The sequence below is a fragment of the Falco punctatus genome, assembly GCF_963210335.1.
Source record: "Falco punctatus genome assembly, chromosome: 1".
NCBI lineage: Eukaryota > Metazoa > Chordata > Aves > Falconiformes > Falconidae > Falco > Falco punctatus.
Window position 1 is genome coordinate 93992420 of NC_137580.1, and position 22851 is coordinate 94015270.

General features: G+C 48.1%; 2 protein-coding genes across 4 annotated transcripts in view; one reads left to right on the forward strand and one right to left on the reverse strand.

The window, feature by feature from the left end:
• Positions 1 to 8: 8 nt before the first annotated feature.
• On the forward strand, positions 9 to 13769 carry KCTD10 (potassium channel tetramerization domain containing 10). 3 transcript variants are annotated; one of them, XM_080374089.1, is made up of 7 exons: positions 9 to 138; positions 1783 to 1996; positions 6496 to 6665; positions 7497 to 7586; positions 8335 to 8387; positions 9109 to 9304; positions 9896 to 13769. In XM_080374089.1, exons 1-7 carry the CDS (start codon positions 136 to 138, stop codon positions 10112 to 10114), a joined length of 945 nt encoding a protein of 314 aa, XP_080230215.1. In that variant the 5' UTR covers positions 9 to 135; the 3' UTR covers positions 10115 to 13769. The 3 variants fall into 3 exon arrangements, with proteins under 3 accessions (XP_080230215.1, XP_080230216.1, XP_080230217.1); XM_080374090.1 differs by having other exon boundaries at positions 7500 to 7586; XM_080374091.1 differs by lacking the exon at positions 9 to 138 and adding an exon at positions 712 to 1222.
• The window catches only part of MYO1H (myosin IH), a 41595-nt gene continuing 31764 nt past the window's right edge, over positions 13021 to 22851 (reverse strand). The window contains exons 22-32 of the mRNA XM_080373422.1: positions 22782 to 22850; positions 22050 to 22134; positions 21326 to 21485; positions 20374 to 20457; positions 19842 to 19935; positions 18977 to 19032; positions 18347 to 18482; positions 17533 to 17600; positions 17013 to 17110; positions 15938 to 16037; positions 13021 to 15001 (exon numbers count right to left, since the gene is read on the reverse strand). Coding sequence (XP_080229548.1) covers positions 14978 to 15001; positions 15938 to 16037; positions 17013 to 17110; positions 17533 to 17600; positions 18347 to 18482; positions 18977 to 19032; positions 19842 to 19935; positions 20374 to 20457; positions 21326 to 21485; positions 22050 to 22134; positions 22782 to 22850 — 974 coding nt within the window. The 3' untranslated portion in view covers positions 13021 to 14977. The remainder of the gene's footprint in view (positions 15002 to 15937; positions 16038 to 17012; positions 17111 to 17532; positions 17601 to 18346; positions 18483 to 18976; positions 19033 to 19841; positions 19936 to 20373; positions 20458 to 21325; positions 21486 to 22049; positions 22135 to 22781; position 22851) is intronic.

The following is a 22851-nucleotide window of genomic DNA, read 5'->3' on the forward strand; positions in this document are numbered from 1 at the left end:
GGGGAGGCCGAGCGGGACAGCGGAAGGGTTTGGCGGCGCACCCGGGCGGGGGCGGAAGTGACGCCAGCGGGACGGAAGTTCCCCCCGCCCCGGCGCTCCCGCTCGCTCGGTCCGTGGGGCTGCGCGGCACCGTTCATGGTGAGGGGGGGCCGGGGCGCTGGGGGCGGCTGGGGGGGGCCTGGCCCGTGGGGCTGGGGGGTCTGAGGGAGGCTGTGGGTAGCGGGGGCCCCGGGTGGGGGCCTTCGCGGGGAGCGGCGCGGGAGGGGGCGCCGGCCTTGTGCGGGGTGAGGTGCGGGAGGAGGTGGGGATGCGGCCCTCGGCGCGGGGTGCACGGGGAGGGGGGCCGGGGCGGGCTTTGGGGGCGTTCAGTCCCCGGAGGCGAGGTACTGGGAAGGGGGCGGAGGTTGCGGGGTGTGGGGGTGGTCCAGCCCCCAGGGTGGGGTGCTGAGGGAGCGGGGGGCAGGCACAGGGCTCCTGGGCGGGATAAGGCTCCCAGAAGTCGGGGTGCCAACGGTCTGATTCTGATGTGGGGATGGTCTGGTCCTTAGCCAGAGGCCGGCATGTTGTGGGGAGGGCAGGTCTGGGGGGCTCGGGGTGCAGCCCCGGGGGGTGCCTTGGGGGTGGCAGGGTGCGGCCTGGTGCGCCGGGTCATACTGCAGGGCAGGACCCTGCTCTGGGACCCCGGGCTGGGCTCCGGGCCTGGCGGTGGGGTGTTTGGCTGCTGGAGGGATCCAGAGTGTGGAGCTGAGGCTGAGACTGGTGCCTTTGCACTCCAGAGAGCCCAGGGCCGGCTCCGTGGCAGAGGGCATGGTCCTCTGTGGCCATCTCTGCCTGATCCGCTGCCTCACCTTGTGAAACACAATGTGGACACGTAACTACAGCTCTGTTCAGATTTGCCATATGGTAGTTCTGCTTTTCATGACTAGTGGAGCAAAAATCGTTCAGTACAGGAGTCGGCCAGCGTTCTCTGGAAGTTGTAGGACTTGGGTCTGCCTGGATGGCAGAGCGATAATCATCCCGTCCTGTCACGTTTTGAGGCAAAACAGTTAACTGCAGAGATGCAGCTTGATTAAGGATTTGTTAGCTGCTCTCAGAGCATTTGCGGTGCTAAGCTTATATGTTCCTGTTACAGCGTGTGACCTTGTTAGCTGACTAATTAGGAGTTAGCTGACCAAATAGGAGTACGACTGGAGTCCACTTTGTCTGGGGACTGCGAGCAGAGGTAGTAGGGAATGTTAGACATTGGGGTTTGGTGTGCTGAGAAATGTGGGAGGGCAGGGAAGAGAGTGGGAAGTTTGTGTGTGCTCTCTGTAGAGCCTCATATGCTTTAAGGAAAAAAAAAGCCTCAAGAAAATCTGTGGATAGTCTTCATTTTAACACGCAGGAATCATCTGCTCAAGCTCTGCGTATTGGGAATTGCCCAATTGCATACCAGATTACTGATGAAGTAAGAGCTTAAGCTTTAGAAGTTGTGAAATAAAAGAATGCAGTTTTGGTGGGAAAGTATTGTTTTTTGCAGTGTAAAAATACTGCTCAGCATTCACAGGGTTCTTTGCTGGTCGAGTTGATTTATGTTCTTTGGGTAGTTTATGTCACTGACGGAAAGAAGACACACTTAAACATCTAAAAGATTTGAGAACTTTGCAAAGAGGCACAGAGGAGCCAAGGCTGGTAATGCTCAGCACATCTATGACTACTTCTGTGTAAAATAACCAATGGTAACATGAAGTGGGGTGTCATGCAGTGGAACTGCAAGTCTAACTGGTAATTCCTTGCTTGCAGGAAGAGATGTCGGGAGAAAGTGTGGTGAGCTCAGCAGTGCCGGCGGCTGCAACTCGCACAACCTCCTTCAAAGGGACGAGTCCGAGCTCCAAGTATGTCAAGCTGAACATCGGCGGTGCTCTCTACTACACCACCATGCAGACCCTGACCAAGCAGGACACCATGCTCAAGGCCATGTTCAGCGGCCGAATGGAAGTCCTCACGGATAGTGAAGGTAAGGGGCTGTTCCCCATGTCCCTTGCACTGGCTTTCTTTTCAGTGGAAATAGGGCAGAAGGGCTTGGAGAAAAATGTTAGAGGGCAGAGAGTGGCACCTGTATATATTTCTACATCTTATTAGTGTTAAAACTCATAGCTTGTACAGCTGAGAAAAGATGTGGAACAGAAGGCACATATGACTTCAACAGTTGAGTAAACAACAAAAAGGACAGTAAGGACTCCTAAGGCTTCCCATCCAGATAGCATGGGGGGTCTTTTTCTTATGAAATAGTAACACTAAAGCTCTAGAGCATATGGAAAATGGTCGGGCTAGTGGTTGAGAAACTATGAGTCAGGACTTGCGTATTTACTTTGAAACTCAGAAGTCAGTTCCCTCATCTTCTTTTCTTAACTTTAAGTATAAAATTTGCCCTGAACATAGGGGAAGGGTTTATGAGGTAAAAGCTGATATTTTGAAATGGAACTCTTTTCTTGTAAGAATGTTGACTGTTAGCTTCACTAAAACAGAACCAGTTGCAAAAATTTCAGAAAGTTTGCTATAGTATTACAATAAAAGGAGAGAATGAGTAAATAGGTCTCTCCACATTATTTAAAAATGTGTCTGGAAAGAAGGAATGCGCATTATGTCAAACTACAGTCTTCTAAAGGAGCAGCTCAAACACTTCCCTACCAGATACATTGATTTTATCTTCTGCTGACATTCTATAAAACATTGTGATTAAATTAATAACATAGCTAAAAGGTGTTTGTGGTAACTACAGCTGGTAGCATAGTTTTGTATCAGCGCTCTCATTTGTGGGAGTGTCACTGAGTTTAATTGGAAGCACAGTTTTCTATATGCACTGACGTTTTGCCCATAACTATTTTATGGACTTGGGTATCCTGTCTTTAACAAGAGCTACTGCATCGCTGAGCCTAGAGGTACAAAACACCTTTTTTGGGACTGGATAATTATTTTAAAATTTTCTTTGAACTTGCTGAAAGCATAGGAAATGTTGTATGTGGTTAGATGACTTGGACTTAGTTTTGAGTGCTTTAGAATACTCTGTGTTTAGAGGTCATGTGGAACAAGTGATGAATTTAGTAGGGCTTTTGTGGTAAGCTTTCTTGAGATAGGAGGAGGTGGATCTGGAAGAAAAAAATGTAACAAACACAACTTAATGATCTGAATATTCCTCTTTTAGCTACAAGTCCTTATATTTAAGCTGGGGAAGAAAGAGCTGCATTGTTCCAGGTGTTATACCATGCCTTTTTAAAGTTTCAGCTGCTGGAAAGCAGTAACATTGGCACTTTGGTTTGTGGGCTCCCTCGCAGGGATCTCTGCAGGTTGCATAAAAAAGCCAGCCTGTGGGTAAAATTGCAAAAACCCCCAAAACCATCAAATGGGAATCGGCACCCTTACTGGGAAGACTGGAGGGGTGTTCTAGGGGAAAGGTTTTGAACCAGTTCATTGACCTCTCCCCTTAACTTCAAGCGACTCCAGAAGTATCCTTCTGTCTCGCCCTAAAGCTGCTGTGTGTTTCACAATCGGAAATTCCAAATTAATTTTGGAAGCCCACCCTGGTGTGGTCTCGGGGCTTCCTCCGGGCATCCTGGGCAGGTACCGCAGGAGGGCTGGTATATCGCGTTCCTAAGGCTGAATCCATGTCAGCGCAGGTACGTTTTGCTGGAGAGCAGCTGGCAATATTACAGCAAATACAAGGCTAACTGGAGTTTAATCTGCTAAAATATCATGCTTGAGACATAAAATCACTAGTTTATTTTGCTGTGAATCCCACAGTGTCTGTGTGGGATTGTTCCGTTTAGCTGGTTTGTGTTTTAATAGGAATTCGATACTTCCTGTATGTTGTAACTGAGACACTCCCATTGCAGTGGTTCTTGCTTTATCTCCCCTTGCCTGGTGTGATGCTGGAAACTAGGACAATAGCATTATAGCTGTTAAAGGAAACTCTTTTTATCTGAAATTCTTCAAAATACTGCTAACTGGTCACACCCAAAATCTGGCACAAAACAAAGTGTTTCTTAGGAAAAGCCGCCAGACTTGAAGAGAAATTGGAAGGAGTAAAGTTTTTAAACAGTCTGTGGAATGTGTCACATGGGGTCCTCCTCTTTGTTTAGATGCATTCTTCTGACCCCAGCACCGGTCTCCCCAGCTCTTTCTCAAAGCTTAACAATTACGACATGCTGCTAGTTGGGCCGCAGGAGAACAGACTGGATGGAGTTCTCTGGTGGTGGGTGGCAGATGATTATTTTCAGCTTAGAGACTGTTCATGAACTGTAGCAAATCAGCATGTTTTGAAAGCGTTATTTTTATGTTAATGAGGAGATAGAAGGATGTGAGTTTTCCAGGTGCATCTGTTTCCAATTTTCTTTTCTGCAGTCTTTTCTGATATTTTTTTTTCACCCCCTCACTCCCCACTGCTGTTAACCAGTTGATGGGGATGCATGTTTTTCATTCAGCTGCTAGTAAGACTGTTGAGCATCAGGCACTCTTCAGTGTCAGGCTACTGTTTCATCTGTCAAAGCTTGGTCAGAAAATGTAGTCTGCTTTAGTTTTGAGTGTTTGCATGCTGTCCCTGAGATTTCTTGTAAAACAAAAGATTAGTTTCCTAGAAGTCAAATGTGTGTACATGCAGTTCCTGGGTTAGGTATTCCTGTCTCAGTAAATGGACCACGGGACATCTTTGTAACGCTGCAATTAAAAAATAGCTTGAAAAGTCTATAGCTGGAACTCACTTCATAGGCTCTGCGCAGCCGTGACTGAGTGGCAGCAGGGTCGCTTTCCTGTGAGTCATCTCACTGTGGCTGCACACTTGGCTGCTTGGTTAAAACAGGAGGTTTTTTGAAAGCTGTTTTAGCAGTCACTTGTATTTTGCAATACTGCTTGAAATATTTTCTCATCCCTCCCTTCCATGTGAAAACGAGCAATTCTGCTTTGGTTTCGCCATCTGTAAACAGAAAGTTGCAGCAGATTTTTACAGCCTACAGAGGGAATCACAGCAGCCATAATAACAAAGAAGTTTGGGGATCATAATTCTGCTCTCAGCCTGCCCTTTACTGCCTTACATCTTGGTGTACTCTAGTAAACTCTGTCAAAGGCTGCATTTGTGGAATATGGATGTCCTTGGTTATTACAGTGTCTTGTGCTCCCTCTTCTCTTGAAAATGGGAGATCTTGCTTTACATACCTCTGCATTGACAAATGGGCTGTTTTCTGCTCTGGGTGGATAGGTATGCTGTATTCATTAGCTTGGGTCAGGTCTTTCGTTCTTTGATTTCTCTGTCTCTAGTGCTCCTGCCTCCAGCTTTCTAGTTTGTTATTACACTCTGTAAAATTACAATTGCGAGCACATGTTGTGTTTCATGTAGACAGGAGGGTAATGAGAGAGATAGAAAGCCTCTAGTGAACTGCTGGAGAGTGTCTCCGTTTTCCACGGAACAGCACGAAAGGGCTGTGTTCACTTTCCAAATTAAACCAAATGTTCAGACTTTAGTAGTAATTCCATTCATGCAGAACATACAGGGTCTGCTTTAACCTACTTTCCTTATTTGTCCAAAATATGACTCCTTCCCCACAAGCGTTTCCTTGCTGCATTCCTGAGCTGCAGCCTGTAAGAGTGGCCATCTGTTCATTTATGGAAACTCAAACCTCAGCATCGCTAGCATTTCTCAGGGTCCAGCTTGATTTCAGGCAACAGACTGGCAGCAAGAGGTGAAGCGTGGATCCTTTCATCGCCAGCTAACTGGAAAGCATTTTGGTTTTAGCTCTGTTTTCTTTTCTTCACACCGTTGTCAGTACATAGTCGTTGCTGGTGAGCTCCAGGGCAGGGGGCTGTACATTACTTTCTGCTTACGCATGCTGTTGCTTCGTGCCTTTCAGCAGTTTAAGACATTGTGCGAGTAACCACTTTGTTCTACCACATTAATGCACTTTGGGAATATACGGACTGAAACGGTGTTTGCCATGACACTGCCAAGTCTGTGCTGCCTTTCTCTTGCTGACCTTTTTGCACATCTGCCGGATCACATTGGTCCCCACATTGTGTTCAAGTACAGCAACCTTGAGATGTTCAGGTCTGGTTGGCTTTAGTAAACCGGCTGTAAGAAACAGCTACAGGTGTATGTGACAGGGCCCTAAGACAGAAGGCAAGAAAACTTATCAGGACACAGAGTAGAGGGAGAACCGAGCTGGCTGGCTTGAGAATGACAAGTATTCATTCCTCTGTTGCAGTTAATCATTTGTCAGTAACTGGGGAGCTGTGAGAAACAAGTGAGCTTCCTACCTTACTCCCTTATACTCTGTGCTTGAAACATAGGAGATGATAAATTCCCTGTGCTTTCTGCTGCTCTGCTCACCAGCTCAAGCAAGGAACTGGATGGAGTTCGTCTCTCATAGCAGGAACCTGCTTGGTACCACAGTCCCAGGCTGGTGTCAAGGCCTTTTGCCACATTTGCCTCTGCTTCTTCTTCTATACTCTGGTCTTCCCTGTCCCTAGGTTGGATCCTGATTGACCGCTGTGGAAAACATTTTGGGACAATACTGAACTACCTGCGTGATGGGGCTGTGCCGCTCCCCGAGAGCCGCAGGGAGATAGAAGAGTTGTTGGCTGAAGCAAAGTACTACCTTGTCCAGGGGCTGGTGGACGAGTGCCAGGCAGCCTTGCAGGTAGGTCACAGTGCTAAGGAGCAGTCAGGTTAATTACTCTGGCTGCAATGACAGGTCAAGAAGAGGTGCGACTGTTGTGGGTGGGAAGCAGCATCTGGGCAGAGCAAGATTTTCTGATGGTCTGCACTTGGTGCCTTTTTGAGGCTGGGATGGAATTGAAATACTTGCTGTCATTGATCTCCTGGAGTCTGGTCACAGCCAGGAAAACATGCTGAGTCGTTCTCAACATTTAGTGCTACCTTGTTACAGTGAGGGATAAACAGTTGCTTGGTTTCCCTCTGCTGACTCCTGGGAGTGTGCGAGGAGCTGCAACCTGGCTGCTCTGCACTTTCTTCGCTTTCATCAGGGTCTCACGTGGTGAAATAGTATGTCATCAGTGTGAGCTCTGAGACAGAAGTTAGTTCTTCCCACATCAACCAAAATGGGGTAGGTCCTTTTGCCAGACCAGAGCAGCTTCTTGTATCCACAGGTTGCTGGGAGTCCAGTTTTGTTCTTCATTTTCCTCTGAGGTGCTCACCTTAGGTTTGAAGCCACTGTTACTGGTGTCCTATCTGGAGTGAAGCCACATTCCAGATCCTGCCATTTAGATAGGTACCTAGCATTTGGTCCCTGTGTTTGCAGAGTGGTAGAGAGCAGAAATGAACATCTCAGGTGGTCCCAGAGGAATGCTGCCTGGTACCTGGAGTGCCAGCCTGGTTCAGAGCATGGAGCAGGAATGGCCACTCGGTGCACACTGAACTCTTCAGCATAGATGACGCAGGATCTTCCCAGTTGCTGTGAGTGTGCCCTAAGGTCTACTTACATTCAGCTGCTGTTTGATTCTTGTTTCAGCAGAACAAAGATGCATATGAACCGTTCTGCAAGGTACCAGTCATCACATCTTCCAAAGAAGAGCAAAAACTTATAGCCACTTCTAACAAGGTAAGAGAGGCCGGGCTGTGACGTGGCTTGGGCGGGTGCTGGCCTGCTGCCCAGGGCTTGCATGGGACCTTGACCAAGTATTAATGGTCTTTAGCTTTCAGCGATGGGCTTAGCCTGAAATACATGCCCTGCAACTGGTGAGCTACAAAGCAGTGTAAATCTACAGCAGACTAAACATTTCTTCCGAATTAAAAGCCACTTGTTGCTCAGGCTGGGCCTGGCCGTGTATTTCTCCATGTAAGGTTTTCAAATAGAGGATGTAGGCAGCAGCAGGCTGATAGAGCAGATCCTCAGGGCTGTTAGATCTTCCATGTATTTTGTTCACTCTGATTATTAATGACAGATGCTTTCTTTAGCTAATCAGTGAGTCCTGCTTCTGGAAGCTTGCTTGCTGTGACAGGTAGAGGGGAGAATGCTGGTAATAATGGTTAGTCCTGGCAAAAAGGCAGGGGGTGGGTGAGAATAGATGATGATCTAGTCACAGGCAGGGTCGGCAAAAAGGCAGCGGGTGGGTGAGAGTGGATGATGATCTAGTCACAGGCAGGGTCAGAGGAGATTGCAGCCCCATTGCTAACCCATGCACGACAGTTTTGTAGCAACAACAGACAGAAACAACAAAATCCTGCTAGGCTTGGGCCTCGTGGTGTCGTGTCACGTTGCAGTTTCTCTGCTGTGGTGTCTTGGACTGAGCTGAGATTCCAGCCCTTACTATACTTCCTGTAACTGATACGCGGTTTGTTTTTTACAGCCAGCAGTGAAGCTGCTATATAACAGAAGCAACAACAAATATTCCTACACTAGGTAAGTGACTTCAGCTGGAGTTCTTTGAAGCTTTTTCATAGACTAAAATCCATGGTAAGAATTTGCTTTTTCTTTGCTCAGAATCAGTGACAGATTGGTGTTGGCATGTACTCAGTTTTTTTCCCAATTAATTTCAAACTTTAGTCAGAAAGCCTACTGTCATCAATGGAGGGCTAAGCATGTGCTATTTCTGTGCCAGAGGAGTTCCTGTAATACTGAAGTGCAGCTGGCAGAGGCTCCTGGCCAACTGCTAGCTTTCATTCCCTATGGGCTAGAGCACATCAGTTGAAGATAGGAAGCCTTCCTTGGTGCAGTGTTCTCAATAAGTGGTCTGGGACCTTGTCCTCCCTTCCTTATGTCTATGTATATGTTTCATGACATAATGCTGTTTCCATCCAGCTGGTGCTGAGCTTGACCTTAGGAATGGTTTTATTTGGGTGATAGAATTTTGTACACAAATGCAATGGCCTTGGACAGTATTATTCACAATACTGTTGACATATTACTGCTTCTTCAGCAGCAGGTTTTCCTCCTTGTACTAGTCAAATGAATTATCCACTGCAGACCTGGATAACAACTGTAAACACTGCTTTGGTAGAGACACAGTAAGTCAAAGGAAGCTGCACGTATGGGTCTGTAAATACTCAGTGCCTGAACCCCCCTTCTGCTGTGTGTGCTGTCTTAATTACCCTAATGTGACTGCTGCCTCCATCTCTCACAGCAACTCTGACGACAACATGCTGAAGAACATTGAGCTATTTGATAAGCTTTCCTTGAGGTTTAATGGGAGAGTGCTCTTTATAAAAGATGTGATTGGAGATGAGATCTGCTGCTGGTCTTTTTATGGGCAGGGGCGGAAGATTGCCGAAGTCTGTTGCACTTCCATTGTTTACGCTACTGAGAAGAAACAGACAAAGGTAGGAGTAAACCCCTGAATGCTTCCAGCAACAGGCCCAGCTGCTGGCAGACCGGCATCCTGACATCTGTTCCGTTTTGAACACTTCTTTCATTGTTTAGCATCTCTGTGGAATAATCAATGCCATTCAAAGTGGGGCTCATCCTGTGGGTTCGTTAGGGCGGGGGCTGCTTGGCTGTGGCACTTAACATAGGGCAATTGTGGTATTTCATAATGCAAATTCAGTCCAATTCTTTATCTTTAGACAAACTTGTGCCTTTAACAGCGTTTGGTTTACATCCCCATGTAAAGACAGATCTTGGTGAGCAGTGGGGTGCCTTCCCTGTGCCACCTTTCCTTCTCCAGGAGAAATCTGAGCCTGCCCTGTGGGCAGGCCAGCTCAGAAAAAAAAAGCCACCCTGGTTGCTGGGTCTCAAAAGCGGAAAGCAAATAATAGAACAGAAACGATTGTGCTATAAAGGATTTTTATGGCTAGAGTGCAATTAAAAAAATTAAAAAATTGGAAAGGTATCAAGAATTAAAAATGAGGTAACCTGGTGCCTGCAGTGACTGGCAGTAGGCAAGAGTGACCTTCTCTTTCTTGGGTGGGCAGGTGGAGTTCCCAGAAGCCCGCATTTACGAGGAGACACTGAACATTCTGCTGTACGAGTCCCAGGATGGGAGAGGACCTGACAACGCACTCTTGGAAGCCACAGGAGGGGCAGCTGGCCGCTCCCATCACTTAGATGAAGATGAGGAGCGAGAGCGCATTGAACGTGTGCGGAGAATTCATATTAAACGTCCAGATGACAGGGCCCATCTGCATCAGTGAGCCGAGCGACAGCCGCAGAGTCACAGCTCTGCTTGGAAGGTGCTGCCCTTCGTCTGACCCATTACCTGCAGCAGAGGACCAGGCGGTTTAACTTCTGTTCAGCAAAGTCTGTAAATTACGTTTTGTAACAAACTAGATTATTTGGGGTATTTAAATGCAGTAGTTCTAGGACAAGAATAAATAAGGTTACTGGGCATATGATAGATAATGTAAGGACCTATTGAGCATCTGGAGAAATGCCCTGAATTTTTAGCACTCTCGTTTTTGGTATTTTGTGGCTAGGGAGGAAGAGGGCTGGCTTCCTTTGGCTTTAGTAATTATCCTGCACTTTAAAAACAAAACAAAAAACAAACAAACAAAAAGGTCAGTCAGCCATATACCTTCCCTCCGGGCACTCCTTGACCCTGACTCCTCCTAGGCGTTCAGGCGTGGGAGAAATGCGTTGATCTAACCACACCAGCGCTATGCAGAGCTGCCTTTCTCCCAGGCCTGTAGGTGGTGGAGTTGGTAGCTCAGGGTTGCCTTGGTGTGACTCCTGGAAGGACAAATGACACATGCTGACTGGATTCCTGTAGTGCTGGGAGGCAGAGGGAGCCCTTTTGAAGCGGTGGGAGGGAGCCGGGGGAGCTGCGTGGGCTTGGCTGGCCGTGGCTCCCTGCAGCTTTTGGGACCTGCTCTGCAAAGAGTTCAGCGGAGCTTCTACAGCAGTGGACTGTGGAGACCCACCCCTGCTTTATCCATACAGTTCGAGGGTGGAAGACGTTAAAATTCCTCCAAAAGGAGGATCAGGAGTAAATTGTACGCGATTGCTTTTCCTTAGGGTGGTGTTGCTACCCGGTAGCTCTCAGAACTTCTGCCTGACCCTGGATCTCAGCTGGGGAGTTTATTTCCATCAGATCACAGGTCAGTAAGCTGTGCTTTCTTTACTACAGGTAAAGCAGTAGTCATAACGGGTTCAAACACTCTGTGCCAGCCTAGCCTAGGTAGGAGGCCAGCAGCCGTAGTTCAGTTCTGTAACTGATACAGGAGCATTGTCTTGCTTTGAGCAAGGGCAGTGTGAGTACCATGGGGAAGAGGAGTAGACAGTGGCCCAGAGGCAGTTATTCCTTGCTCGACTCTATCCTGAGTGTATTCCAAGTCTTTTCAGAAATGGCAGCTGTGTGTGAAAGGACAGAGCTAAAATGTTGTGTAGAGAAGACCTCTGTAGTCTAGTTTTCTAAGAGTACTTTTCTATTAGAAATGAATATTTTATCTACCTCCTCATCTCTTGTTGCCTGTTGTGGAGTCAAGTAACAATTATAGTGGAAGATGGTGTGTTATTCAATAGGACTGGATGCTAAAGGATAATGAGCAGAGCCACAGCTGTAATGGTTAATGTAACAAATACTGAGAGGCAGAGAAACCCGACGTAGGAAGTCTTAAACTTGCAGTCAGGCTGGCACCTTGGCAGACACCACAGAGTACTTTGGCCTATTCTAGCAGGTTTTTGACCTTTCATCTGGAATATCTGGCCTTAATGACTGGACATCTGACACAGAGCGCTGCTCTGTGTTCCTGGTCCTCAGTGAGGTGGTTTTTTGCTTTTGCTCAACTTCCTGCTGCAAGGATTCCTTCTACTGGCTCAGGGCTGCTAATGGCATGTTAACATTTTAAAAACCAAAGGTGTTGCCAGCATCACCAGCTTTGTGACTCCGATGCTTCTATTTCAAATAGCAGTTACATCCCAAACTACATTTAGCTTGTTTGTAAGGCTAAAATAAAGCACTGTTGGTTCAGTGTTGCAATTTTAGATCATCAAGTAAAGCTAAAAAGATTTCAAAGTTAGGCTGAGGTAATCTTTCTAGTAACCAAAGACTTTTCTAAGTTACAGACTGCTGACGTCTGTGGCAGATTTGGTTGTTGTACCTGTCTCCTCCACTCATTCTTCTTCAGCTACTGATTTCTAAGAGCTCAACAGTGAACAGTTACGCTGTAGTTCAGCAGCCTCGGCTATGCCCTGACAGGTGTGGGCTTCTGTTTTAAGCTGTGCTTAAACATGTTTGTGAGAAGCCTGTAGTGCAGATTGTTGCGAAGGTCCCAGTGCCTCTCCCTTCTTACCTTCCTGATGCGATAAGCTGGGGAGTGTGGACAGAAAGCCCTCTGAATTGCTCTGCTGCTGCAGCACAGTGTACTTTGACACTTTTGGCACGTTACTGGGCTGTTTTATGGGTTTCTGAGTGTCCGTAGCAGACCTGCTGCCCTTGAAAAGGGGTCTGGGCTCCGTGCTACAGCAAAGCCATTCGAGCTTCCATCTCTCAGCGGCCCTGCTGTGCTGCTGCCAGGCGTCAGGTGAAAGGAAACACCAGCCGATTGATATAGAACAGGTCAATAGTCCTGCAGCAAACCCTGCTCGCTTCGTTAACGCTAGAGAGCTGGCTCTGTCCTGTGAGAGAGGAGGGACAGGCCACCTCCATCCTCAGCTGTGCTGAGCTCCCCGCTTTCCCCGTACAGTGCAGGGGAGACTCCAGCAACCCAGCACTGGCTGCTCAAAATCCAGTCACGTCCTGTGGTGCAGGTGCAGGAGCAGGTTCAGCTCTGGGAGGTGACACGTGTTGACACCAGTGCTAAGCACCTGACAGATCGCATCTATGTGATTAACTTCTCTGTAAATAGATTCTTAACTGGCTTCAGGATTTCCTCTTTCAGGTTTTGCAAACTAAGTTCTTAAAAACCAGGGGATGATTATTTTTAATCTTTGTACAGCGGTTTATATAGCTATTGATTTAGTAAGTCACTCCAGGAGAGTTTTGAGTAAGTTTCAGTTTTGTTACTGCATTTATAGGCAGACTCTGCCTTAACACACTCCTGACTTAACCCTCTGCGTGCTGTAGTTGTGTAGTAAAGTTGTACTGCTGTTGTATTAAATGTCCTTTACCTACTGGCCACTTGTCCTTGGTCTGTGGAGAGACTTTGTTAATGCCATTGCACAAATGCTCTCAGCTCTTGAGCCTTTTTATGGTAAGTGGTTTTGCCTCTACAGCTTCCAGGTGAAGGTGGGGTACAGGGCAGCTGTCCTGGTCACAAGCAGCTCTTTAGATTTTCTGGTACTCTCTTGCATTAACGGGGAGTGCAGACCTGTCCAGTTCCATTCTCTGGCACCCCATGACAAACACTAACAGTGACAGTACAGCAGAGCAGAGCTGACTAAAAATCTTACTTGTGGAAGTGGTTTTGTCCCTCAGCATAATGCACAAAAGCTGGACTAAAAATCTGCAGCTTGTAATACAGTTGGGGCTGCGTGGGGGAGGCAAGAGTGACCACCCACCCCTGGCGTAAAGGTGTTTTAACAGGTCAGGGTGTTTACTCCTGCCTGTATGAGTACAGTTGTGGCACCAAAGCAGCTACTCTTGTATTTACACAAGGCAGGCTTTGGATCCTACCCCAGGCTCCACCTTAGAGCAAAGGGTAGGTAGAACCTTTCAGTCATAATGGAGTCGTTCCATTTCATGGACAATAGCAGCAAATTCATCTGTGTTCTGTACAATCATTCCCTCCCACTTTATAATCATGCACAAAAAAAAGCTTAAGCTGGATTTCAGTGTACGGTTGGTGTTTGCAATATGTACTTTTTTTAAAAAAAATGTAACACAATAAATTAGATGATATTTCATATTTACATGTGAGCCATTTTATTACTTGTTTCGAAGCATGCTGTCCTCGTGGTCCGTGGAGCTGGAAGGAACTTTTAGGAAGAAGTACCAGGCATCATCCCTTACCTCCCTGGGTGTTAAGTTTTACCTCCTGGCACTGCCCATGGCAGAGGCACCGGGGTCTGGCTCAGGGGCCTCTGTAGACCCCAGGATTTAAAGGCAGCAAGTCAAGGATCAAGTCTAGGATTCAGCCTAGCCAGAAGCAAGCTGCAGCAGGAGCTACAAACGTTTGCCTCAACATGAGGCAGCAGAGTAAGTGCTGTGAACAGTGTCCAGGCAGGAGGCAGCAGAAAATGCCCGCCTTCCCCCCCTGCCCTCCCAGCTGCCCCAGTACACCTCGGGGGAACAGCAGTGCCTACCACACTCCTGAGTGAGCAGCCTCAGCTCTGTGGACAGGGATGAAGGTTCAGCAGCAGGAAACCGGCTTCTTCTGAACCAGACGGCACCAAGCCAGCACATCCCTCTTTTTAAGAGGAGGCATTTTGGTCCTCTTTTATGGTTTTGCTTCCACTGCATTGTAGCTGCTGCACAGGGATAACCAGGACAGTGTTACTCAAAAAGCAAAAAGATCTCTGCCCATGTCAGAGCAGACAAAGCAGCTTATTGAGATTTCCAGGTGAGCAGCTTCATATGCTGATACACCGACAAAAATACCAGCACCAGCTACGTTTAACCATCTCCACATGCTGAAGGACGAGCTGCTGGTTTTAAAGGCTTTGCCAGTCTGCCCGAGGGAAAAGGTGGGTTTAGACCAGAGTTAACTTCATTGATCAGCACTTGATGCAGGTCTGGTGAGTTGTGACTCAAAGTACAGCTAGAGAAGCCTTTTTGCTTCTATCTTAATCCTTCCTGACTGGCCAGAGCTCTCAGCTTTTAATTTAAACCAGAGATGGACATTTTAAGTGTGGAACCAACTTCTGGTATAAGCATTTCCCTGTGACTGTGTAACAAGCATCTATGCTCACTGGAACGTTACAGCAACAAAATGGAATTTATTTAGCTATAGTTGAATAGTTTTAAACTATTAAAAAAGAGCCTAAAAGATGCAAGCAAACTCTCAAATCACAGCAGCCCTATGGCATCAGATTCCAGGGGAGATGAGTACTGGTCTCATCCTGCAGGCTCCTTTCTGTTCCCAGCCAAGACACTGACCAGGAACAGGAACTGTTTCTCATCAAAACATTGCCTGGGTTGACACCTGGTATGAGAAAAGGAAGGAGTCGTTAAATCATTAAAAAACAGTAAGTGTTACGTCCTTGAGGTGTCTGTGAGAAAAGAGGTTGTGGTGTTTCTGTTTTAAAAATTGGCATTGGAAGACAACTCCCTCCATCTTGGGACTGCAAGGACAGCTAACCAGTGCCCCCAGGGTGTTACATCTTGGCGTGTAATTCTTCTTGGAGCTGTCAGCTAACTACCAAACGTGGTAAGGTAACTAGTGAAGCAGCAAAGACCCACATCTTTCCTTGTTCCTCCAGCTACACTGGCTATTTTCTGCCTTGCAGCTGCAAGCTGGTGGAGGCAGGTTTAGCACACCTCCCTGCCTGACCACGAGCAAGGGCAGAAGCAAAGCTTCCCTCTTTCCCAGAGCTACGTATGGAGCCAGAATTCATTCCCCCTTCAGTGGCAGTTCTGCCCAGACTGCCACCGGCTGTGGTGGATCCTTCCTTCTCAGATAACCTGCTTGGGTGACAAGGGATGCTTTCCACCCCCCAACCCATTTCAGAAATAACTTGGTTGAGGGAGGCAACAAGAGGTGGCAAACTTCACCTGAGTCCTCATTTTGCAGGTGCACATGGAATTTGGGCTCAAGCTAGATCCTCTAAATGACCAAGCCAGGAGAAAGCCTTGCTCCCTCTTCCCATGCTAACTTGGGAGAGCAAGTAGCGGTAACAATTCACGTGCAGGGTACGGGAGCTGCAACTCCCAACACAGCGGTGACCATCTATTATGCATTCTTTTAGGTAGGTCGATATTGATGGGGTAGTTCTGTCAAACACCTCTGCTCTGTAAGGGGAATCAAGTCCTCTGAACTCCTAAAGAGCCCTTGCTAGAACTTAGCTGTGCTCTCTGCGGGGGCTGAGCATCAAAAGGAGAAAGCACAAGTCGTATTCCCGGTGCTTAGATGAGGTCTTACCACAGTTAGTTGTCCATTTTTGGCTTTGAAGACCTGAGGCTCCTGCCCGACGGTAAACACCATTGTCCCTTCCTTCCCAGAGCCAATTCGGAACTGAAGACTGCAAATACAGAATGACTTGTTAGATGCTTTCCTCACAATAGGCTTTACTTTAAGCCCCCTTTATTTCTGTTCCCTTGGCAAATCTCGTTGGATTAGAAGATCAGAGCCCTCCAGCTTGGGTAAATTTCCTAAACAATTGCATTATACCACACAAAACCAGAAGGGTTTGATGAATGGAGCATGCCTGCATTTGAATTTTCCTGGCACAATTAAGCACTAGAAGATAAGCAGATCTGACCTGGAGAAAACCACTGAACATACAGAATCTAATTACAATTGAAATGCAAAGGCCAGAGAGAAAAGCTGGAGCAGAAGTACAGCTTTCATATGCCAGTTTCAATTCACGCAGAGATTTGAAAGACAGCCTGCATCCACCTGCCATTAGCTCGGTGGCATGGCTGAGAAGGTTCCTGTGCTCAGCAATCACATTTCAGGACCTTCTCAGTCTTTTAGGGAGAGGAGCATTTATCCTGAACTGACCCACAGGCTCAGCCCAGCAGGCTTTCCTCAGAGCTGGTGCTAATGAGATCTGTTGTGAAACCACTAAACCCACAACCTCACGCCTAGGTCACAACAGCAGAAGCCGGGAGGGGGTGGGGGGGGAAGTGTTTTTAAAATACAGTCACCTATTAACAAGGCCAGGGTTTAGGCAGATGGATCATGAGCAGCACACCTAGCAAGGTGCAACTGCAGCTGTCACAGAAGCAAGCTTCATCAGCGCAGAAAAAAGGGTTAATGATTTTTAATATATTTTCTTCTTCCAGCACATCTCCCATCTCACTTCCCTGTGCCTATGAAAGGGAGCCTTGAAAACACCCATGCTGCTGCAGTAGACCTGATCAGCTTAGGGCACTGCCTGCTGGGGTGATGTTAATAGTTTTGACCCAAGTAGTCCAGGCCTAACAGTTTTTGAAGCGGGTTCTTCCATGAAATCCAGCCCGGGCAGTTCCACCCATTCCACTTCCTTCCTTACCTTCCCTGCACAACTTTCACGAGGTTTTGCTTATTGGCCAGCATGCAGAGCTTAGTGACCGTCTCAAATATATGCTCACACTGAAGTATCACATCTCCCTGAAAACAAAAACAAAAGAAAAAAAAAAGGCAAAAAAAAAAAAAAGGCATAAAGTGACATGGCATCACCCCAGCACGTAAAAGCCACGCAGCCATTGTGCAGAGAAACTCCCTTCTGACGCCAGAGCAGAGGTGACTGCCAACGACACAGTGATGACTACCACAACGTACAAGTTTGGTTTGCTAAACATCCTTTCTAGGGACTATTTAGGATTTATAGCAACTTCGACTCTTCTAAAAAAAAAAAATAATTCGAAGCTTTCATGGTGAGAGACAGCAAGAACGTAAAATATTAATTCTGTAATCAGCTAGACAACACCATTAATTGTGTAATCCCAGCATTTCATAGGGAGACAGAAACATCAGCTACAAGACCTGCCTGCTGACCACAAGCTTGCAGTAGCCACATTACAATTTTCTACCTTCTGCTTGTTGTCCTCAGGAACATGAATGACCACAATCCCATCGCTCAGGTTACTGGTGGAAATACCTTCAAAAGAAATCCAAGAATTAGAGGGAAAACTACCAAAGCCAGTTCCACACCACCACCATCGCCTTCCCAACACGAGGGTGCTGTTCCTGCAGGAACAGCCTGCAGCCCTGACTTGTTTGTGGAAGGATGCCACGTCCCTGAAGGAGGGCTCTGTACCTTATTAAGTGTGAAAAAAACGGCAACCCGCTAGCTTAGAGCCAAATGCAAAGCTCCTACTTTGAAGAACTGATCTAAAGTTGTCAAAATACCTTCTGAAATCCATTTCTCTGTCATCCACTTGTCCATAACGCATTTCCAGCACTGGTTATTTAAACACAGCGCATCGGTTGTTCGCTCCATACCTTTCCGTGCTACCTTTGTTTTGGTAAGGGAGGAGGCAGAAAGCGTGTGTGCTATCCCTGGACAGTTCAGACAACGGCAGGATTAAAAAACACCTACAAAATGGGGTAGGCAAGGTGGGATGTTTTTTATTGTTTTGTTTTTTCCTCCCCTCTTATTTCAGCATAAAGGGATGTCTTCCTGCATTTAAGCATTTGGAAGAGCTGTGTCCTCGTACTCATAATTTATACTTCAAGGAACTGCATGCTGGCACACAGACCTTCTATCCATCCCCCAGGAAAAAAAGCGTTCTCAGACAGATCATTGCTTCAAGTATCTTGGAAAAACCAAGTTCCAGAAGTTTGTCTTCCCACTTCCATGGTCACTGGCAGGAAGGGAAATCCCGCACCGACTCCCACCGTTACCTTTCAGAGTGGCGTAGTCAATTTTCTGCTTGATCTTGGCCATTTCTACCACGTAGGCTGAGGACTGGGTCAGAACAAGTAACCGGTCTCGTGCTTTGAACCCGTTCCTGTCGTATTTTATCACGGGGGTCACATACTGAAAATAACGAGTTGGTATCAGCATCTCCCGCTCCCGCAGGATCCTGTGCTGGAAGCAGCTCAGCGGGCAGCAGACCGTACCACAGAGCTGTGGATCCCAGCTGCTGCCAACCTCTGCTTATAACCACCTGGTTTCTTTATACTTGGAAATTCAGATGGTATAATCCTGCTCTGAGAAAGACGGTTTACCTGTGCCCTCTATGCCATAACCCTGGGAAGTGCAGTGCACACACCCGCACTTCTGCCCGTTACAGCCCAAATAGGCTTAGCGATGCTTGCAAAAGCTTTTGATACAAGCAATCTTCAATTATTTTTGTCCAGGTGCAATTTGAGACTCGTGTCCAATTTAAAAGCGAGGAAGTCCTCTATGCTGCTCTTCGGTCTGCCCTGCCCCGGCGGCACGGCTGCAGGACAGCCTCAGGCATCACGGATCGTGGGTGATCGAGCGAAGCTGGTTCCAGAGCGGCTGAGCTCCCCCTGTCCTTCCCTTACCTTTATCATCTCACCGTGGATGAGCTGCAGTACTTTGGGGTTTATCTCATTCTCTTCTGAAGAGCAAACCAGAAAGAGAAACTGAGTGCAGGTGACAGACAGCCGCCACCCCCACCAGCAAACCACCACAGCTGCGTGGTCTTCATCCCGTCAGTCCCCATGGTACACTCCCTTCTAAACAGGGGGTGTTCGCTTCCAGCTCCTCCTAAACCCATTCCAACCATTTTTCCTGCCTATAATTCACACTGGCAGTTACTGGCTGTTCTTGGTTCGGGCCCCGGCACAGAAGGATTTGTGTCGAGAACCAGGGAGAGCATTTTTCCTTCTGTGCCAGGCTCCAGATGAAGCTCTCCAGGACCTTCCAACAACGACCCCAGCATCTCACCCACACACCACCGCACCCTGCCCAGTCTCCCAGCTCCCTCGCCCTGCCAACACACTGCCAGGGCTCCCTTCTCACGTCTTTTATGTGCTTAACACCGACCACGTGGATCCCTAAGATTCCCATCTCTCCAACCCTTAGGACTGGATCCTGTCACCCCCGCTCAGCCTCCCTGCTCCATCCAGCACAGCAAGGCTGGGTCCTGACCCATCCCACCCGTGCCTGGATTTATGGCTCTGTCCCAAGGGGAATGCCAGGCACCTCCAGTTTGGGAACAGTCTGGCAGACTGATGGCCACATTTAGCATCACTAGACATGACCCAGGAAGGGCACCCCAGTGGCAGGGCCCAGGCTGGGTCTGACAGGGGTGATGCTGCCTCGGTCAGATGGGAATTTCTCTTGGAAACTTGAGTCCATTTGTCAAACGGACTTTTCCTGAGCAAGGAGCATGTGGCCGAGTCCTTCAGGGCTTTGTGTACTTACTGAGCCGGGTCTCCATGAAAGGCTGGTTGATGCTCTGCTGGTAGCCCTCCTTCTTCCCTCTGAAAACGGCGCTTGCTACCACTTTTTGCTGCAACTGTTGTGAGAAGGAACAGCCTTTACCCTCCTGGAGTTTCCCCACCAGTAACACCAGCTGCTGTAACACAGGCACCGTTACTGCCACCACCATCCCTTCGCCCGCACAGCATCTCCCTGGCTTCTTCCAACAGATTTAGGGTTATCCCTGTGTTACACCAACTAACGGGGTAGTAGAGACTGAGCAGCCCTACAGATTTTTCTTATTTCTAATTACACAAAACGCTGTTTTCATGCCATAAGGTTCAGACCCACGTGTCTGTAGGAGAGCTGCGTATTGCAAGCACCGCTGGCTCCGGGCTGTGGAGTGTTTGCTCAGCGAGAGGAGCAGCGGTGTGTCAGAAGGTGCCGTCTGTGTTTTGGACAGTTCACCGACAGCAGATCTCACACGTGCACAGCGTGGTTTAACTCGCACATTTGCATTCCACGTGTGAGTTACCTGCACTTTCCTCTCGGCACTAACACCTCGGCAGTATTTCCTCACTAGGTTCCTCATGCAGATTTTCTGTAGCATCTCAGATGTCTACATTAAAAAAAAAAAACAAAAAAACAAAACCAAAGTTGTGCCAACAGCTCCTGCTGCAGTCCTGACAAATACATGCCCAGTGCAAGCTGTTCTTAACATCTAGTTACAAGTCCATCCGAGCTCCCCCAGCCCCACCTTCCAAAGAGCTTTGCTACCAGGGGAGGATCAATGCCCAGCAGCAGCTGAAGGACACAGCGCACGGAGCAGCTGCGTCATCGCTAGAGTTGCAAACCCCATCCGTCACCCCCAGACCAGACGGCTGGGCTGCACACACAGCACGCCATCAGCATTGCTCTTCCCCTTACCTTCCCCCTGAGCTTCCCAATGTCCTGGGCCACCTCACCCACCGAGCACTGGCCACAGCCAGCGTGGGAGCGAGCTGCTCCGGTCCTGAGCCAGGCTATGGGCAGAATCAAAGGGGCTGTAACAAACGACAGCAGCTCTTCCTAAACGAGGGTTCTGCTGGCAGCAGTTTGAGTTTGGCCAATTCATGCACTGAAGCTACTTGCCCCACCAAAGAGGATGAAAGGCAGCAGGTCTGCCTGTGCTGCAAGCTTCAAACATTGGGGGATTAATTTGGGCTTTAATTGGGCCCTTGAGTTCAATTTTCTGTCAGCGCATCATCTTTTCTATTGCTAAAAAGCACAGAGCTCCCTCCTTCCCCTTGGAAACAAGCAGTGGGTTTCTCCCACCCCCACCCTCCCCCAAACACCGGGATCTCAGGATCTTCCAAAAGCTCTGCCATTGTGCCCGAACAGAGGACAAGCCAGCAGGGGATCACTTCTTTTTTCCAAGATGAAGCGTGCACGCAGGTGACCACAGAACAGAGGTCTTCACCTCTCCTGAAGCCTGCAGCAGCACTCACCTCTTCCAGAATGGACGGAGGTTGGAGCCAGCTCTTGTCCAAGACATTTTTTGGAATGTGATCTCTGAGCTTCATCAAATACTTGTACTGCACAAGCCGCACAAATCTGATGTTTTCTGGGCAAAGGGGTTTCTTCCGATTGATAAAGCCGTTTATGAACCTACAAAAAAAAAAAAAAAATCCGGACCAGAACTTCCATGTTACCTTCAGAAATCAAGGCACAGAAGGCACTGGACAGGCTAAGGATCATTAACTTAGGTACACCCTCCCCTGGGTTACAGCAAAGGAAATCTCAAGCTTTATAATATTCTAAACATTAACACTTTTTTCCAGGTTCTGTTGGCCAAAATACAGAGTTGGAAAAGAAGTGTACTGCTCTACATGTGACGCAGTATTCCAGAGCTGGGTTTAAGGGAGCAGAGAGTGAGGACCACCTATACGAGAAGGGACAGGCATGCAAAGATCGGTTTGGTGATCCTCTGTGCCAATCTAAATTAGCAGAGAGACAGAAATTTGTGCTGTTCAGAGAACTCACGATGAGGTGACAGGAATTTCTGACCAACCCCGTCTGACAGCTGCCCTCCTAACTGCAAGGAGGGCTTAGAAATGGGTGTGAAGAAGATGGTTTCGACTCACCGTACTGCCAGTACTCTGGACTCATTGTCCAGAGACCACCACTGCGCTGTGACCCACCACCCACAACCCTCCCCACAGTGACAATTACTGCCTGATTATCCGAACTGCCCACGTTCTCCTCTTGGCCTCCTTCCGTGCCAGCACTCCTCGCCAACAAGCCTCCAGCTTGATAGCTGCAAGAATTAATCAGGTCCTTGTATTAGTGCCAGAGGTCCCGTGCCATATGATCCTTTACATTCACGTAGCAGAAGTTGTAACTGGCTCTTCTGCAGAGCTTCCCATCAGCTGATCTTGACAGTAAGAAGTTTAGAACATTTTCTTTGCCGTCGTAACAGGTTGATCCAGTACCACAAAGCTCAGCACCAAGGCAGTGCCAGACCTTGTTATCACTCAGCCTCCTGCTGTCCCCCGCGCACAGCAAGCAGCCCATCGCAGAAAGCTGGCCCGGGAGCCTGGAGCAATTTATATCCACTGCAATAAGAGGGTCTGTTCCCCCAGCAGCCCACGAACAATTCCTGGGTGCCCCAGTCCGTGCCCTGATGCACAGCAGAGGGTGCTGCCGCTGCGCAGAGCTGCTCCCGCAGCCCACACCTGGGTGAGGCCAAGAGCAGCGCATGGTATGAGGAGCTAAACAGCACTAGAGACCTCGGTGAATGCTCTTCATGCAACCCTCACCTGCACCTCACCCCAACACCCACAGCCCTGCCGGCAAGCTGCGAGCGCTACCTGCAGCAGCATGGATATGTGACCTCCCCAAGCTGCAACACCTACTGGAAAGTATAGCCCTAGGAAGAGAATTCCTCGATTCCAGAGTCCATACCTGCTCCTCTCTTCTTCACATACTCTCTTTTCCCAAGGCATCCTTTATATTTGGCTTGTAGTCTTGAAAC